This window comes from Capsicum annuum, chromosome 6, assembly GCF_002878395.1.
Source record: "Capsicum annuum cultivar UCD-10X-F1 chromosome 6, UCD10Xv1.1, whole genome shotgun sequence".
Classification (NCBI taxonomy): Eukaryota; Viridiplantae; Streptophyta; class Magnoliopsida; order Solanales; family Solanaceae; genus Capsicum; species Capsicum annuum.
The window spans coordinates 173,557,574-173,560,512 of NC_061116.1; the positions used below are offsets into that span (position 1 = coordinate 173,557,574).

At 37.9% G+C, this 2,939-nt stretch overlaps 1 protein-coding gene across 1 annotated transcript; it reads right to left on the reverse strand.

The window, feature by feature from the left end:
• Positions 1-1,771: 1,771 nt before the first annotated feature.
• Positions 1,772-2,248, reverse strand: LOC124899558. Its single transcript, XM_047414464.1, has one exon. It carries the CDS (start codon positions 2,246-2,248, stop codon positions 1,772-1,774), a length of 477 nt encoding a protein of 158 aa, XP_047270420.1.
• Positions 2,249-2,939: the final 691 nt, after the last annotated feature.

Consider the following 2,939-nt stretch of genomic DNA (forward strand, 5'->3'; position numbering starts at 1 on the left):
AATACATCTTTTTTCACTGCAATTGTCATACGAGTTTGCCTACAGCTGCAACATTCCAATTTTTACTTCCTTTAATATTCAGCTCACCACACTTTTTTGGAGTGCAAATATCTTCCCAAGACACTAAATTCATCTTTCTCTGACCTTCTGAAGCTCCCTAAAGAAATTCTCTACATCTCTTATCAATCTCCTGGAATACACTTTGGGGGAGAATAAATACTGCCCCCCAAAAATTATACATAGAGAAGAAGATTGAAGTGGTAATTTGTATCCTCCCAGCATAGAATAATTGCTTTGCATAACCTGTCCTGATCCTATTAGTAATCTTCTCAATCAGGGTGTGACAATCCACTTTAGACCACTTCTTTGAGGTTAATGGTAGACCAAGATACCTCATAGGCAATGTGCCTAGTGAGAATCCTATTCGGTCCAAAATCCCCTATTTTGTGCTCACATCAGTACCAACCAAAAAGATATTTGATTTGTCCATGTTTACCACCACTCTAGACACTTCACCAAAATGTGCAAGTACTTTCATAATCCTATTAACAGAGGTTATATCTCCTTTACAGAATAACATCAAATCATCAGCAAACACCAGGTGGGTTAATTTTGTAGCCTTACACATAGGATGAGAAGTAAAATAAGGTACTTCACTCATACATCTAAGGCTCCTACTTAAGTACTCCATCACTAGTACAAATAGAAGTAGTGATATTGGATTGCCTTGTCTCAACCCCTCTTCCCTTCAAATTAGCCATGCCCTTCACCATTAATCTTGATGGTAAACTTTGTAGACATCACACATGCCATTACTCGGCTTACAAATGATATAAGAATCCATACCTTGGTAAAACCTCCTCCAAAAAATCCCAACTTACCATGTCATAAGCGTTCCTTAGATCAATTTTCATGAGACATCTAGAAGTAGTCTTTCTATTATAATGCCTGAGAAGATCATGACAAATTAGAACATTATGAGTCAAAGACCTCCCCTCTACAAAAGTTGTCTGGTTTTCAGCCACCACCAAGGCAAGTTTTTGTCTAAGCCTCTTGCAAATCATCTTTGAAATACATTTATAAACTATTTTACAATAAATAATTGACCTGTGCTGGCTAGCATAATGACGTTTGTCAATTTTTGGTATAAGAGTGATGATAGTAGAAATCACCTGACTAAGAAGTTTTCCATTCGCAAAAAAATTCCAGGTCTGCATCAGATATCTCCTCCCCTATTATATTTCAAGCACCTTTGAAAAAACCGCTCCCATAGCCATCAGGGCCTGGGCTCTTGGTGCTACCTATACTGAACACGGCAATCTTTATATCTTTGGAAGTGTAAGGTTTAAGAAGGTCAAGTTGTTACTGAGTAGTCAATATGTAACCCTTCCTTAGGAAACTTTTAAAAGCTTTGACTCTAAACTTTTCCTTTACACCCAACATAGCTTGATAAAATCCAACAAATGTGTCTGCAATAGTCTGCTTATCAGTATGCACCATATGTTGCTCATCCGTGATTTGCACAATGGCATGTTGTAGCTTCTTATGCTTTATTAGTGAGAAAAAATACCTAGTATTATCATCCCCTAATCGTATCCACATAGCTTTACTCCTTTGTAGGAGGAACATCTCGGCCAAGTATGAGGATTCTCTAAACTTCTGGTACATCATTTTTTCTTCCTGGTGTAACTCTACATCTAGAGGTCTTTGGTGTAGTTGAGTTTGGAATTGGGCTAAGACCATTCTATCTTCATCTGCTACTGATTATATTTCAGAAGTATTGTTCATTTAATTTTCTCAAACTCTTCTTCAAAAGCTTAAGCTTCCTGACTATCTGCAACATCTTGCACCCTACCACTTCTACACTCCATCCTTCCTTAACAATTTCCAGAAATTTAGGATGTTTAGACCACACATTACAATATTTAAATGTTGGTCTCTTCATTCTCTCTGCACCTAATACTTGAAGCTTCATCGGGCAATGGTTACTAATCCCTTCAGGCATATAACAAACACTGTAGGCAGGCATAGTATTCAACCATGTAGTATTGATAAACACCCAATCGATCTTAGATAACACTCTATTCTCACTTTGTCTGTCTGTCCATGAATATCTACTTCCCTGGTGAGGCAATTCAACTAAACCACATTTTTCTACACACTCTTGAAAGTCTACAATCTCTGTCATATTTACCACAGTACCTCCCACTCTGTCACTCGTACTTAGCACAGAGTTAAAATCACCCATTAGTAGCCAAGGTAGATTCACTCCTGCGTACATACTTTAATAACTCCACAAACTTCTTTCCTCCATTATATTGAAAGCATACACTATAGTGAGTATAAACGTCTTATTTAACCCAAGATGATCAACATGACATGTTATGGCTTGAGCATTACTACTTAATAAGTGAATTTGGATCAAGTTAGGCCTCCAAGATATCCAGATCCTTCCATTATAATGGTCAGTCAAGTTATTGATATAACCCCATCCTCTAAACATTTTGCTTGCCACTTTGTTGAAATTAATCACTTTCACTTTAGTTTCCACCAATTCCACCAGTCCAATATTCTCTTTATTACAAAGGAGCATCACCTCCTTTAGTTTGTTAGGGGCATTCAAGCCCCTAACATTCCAACACAAGATACTATCCATGAGCCAGGAGAGGTCCTTTCCCTCCTCTCAAATTTTTTATTGGACTATCTGCAGTCTGCTTACTTTTACCTTCATCTTCTAATGCATTGAAGGAGTTTTGTGCCGGAGCATTCTGTTTTGAACCATCTATCAACTGTCTAGGCCGAACTAAATTCCTACTTAGTGGTGTTAACCATCCAGTTGTTACCAACTTGGCACCATTAGGAGAAGTATTAGTCTCAGAACAAACTTGTTTCCCTTGTTGCACCTGCACTTTTCCTGCATCCTGTACCCGCTCATTCTG

Excerpts from the sequence above, each read along its gene's own strand:
- LOC124899558 (XM_047414464.1), bottom strand. The coding sequence starts at position 2,248 with ATGGGTGATTTTAACTCTGTGCTAAGTACGAGTGACAGAGTGGGAGGT.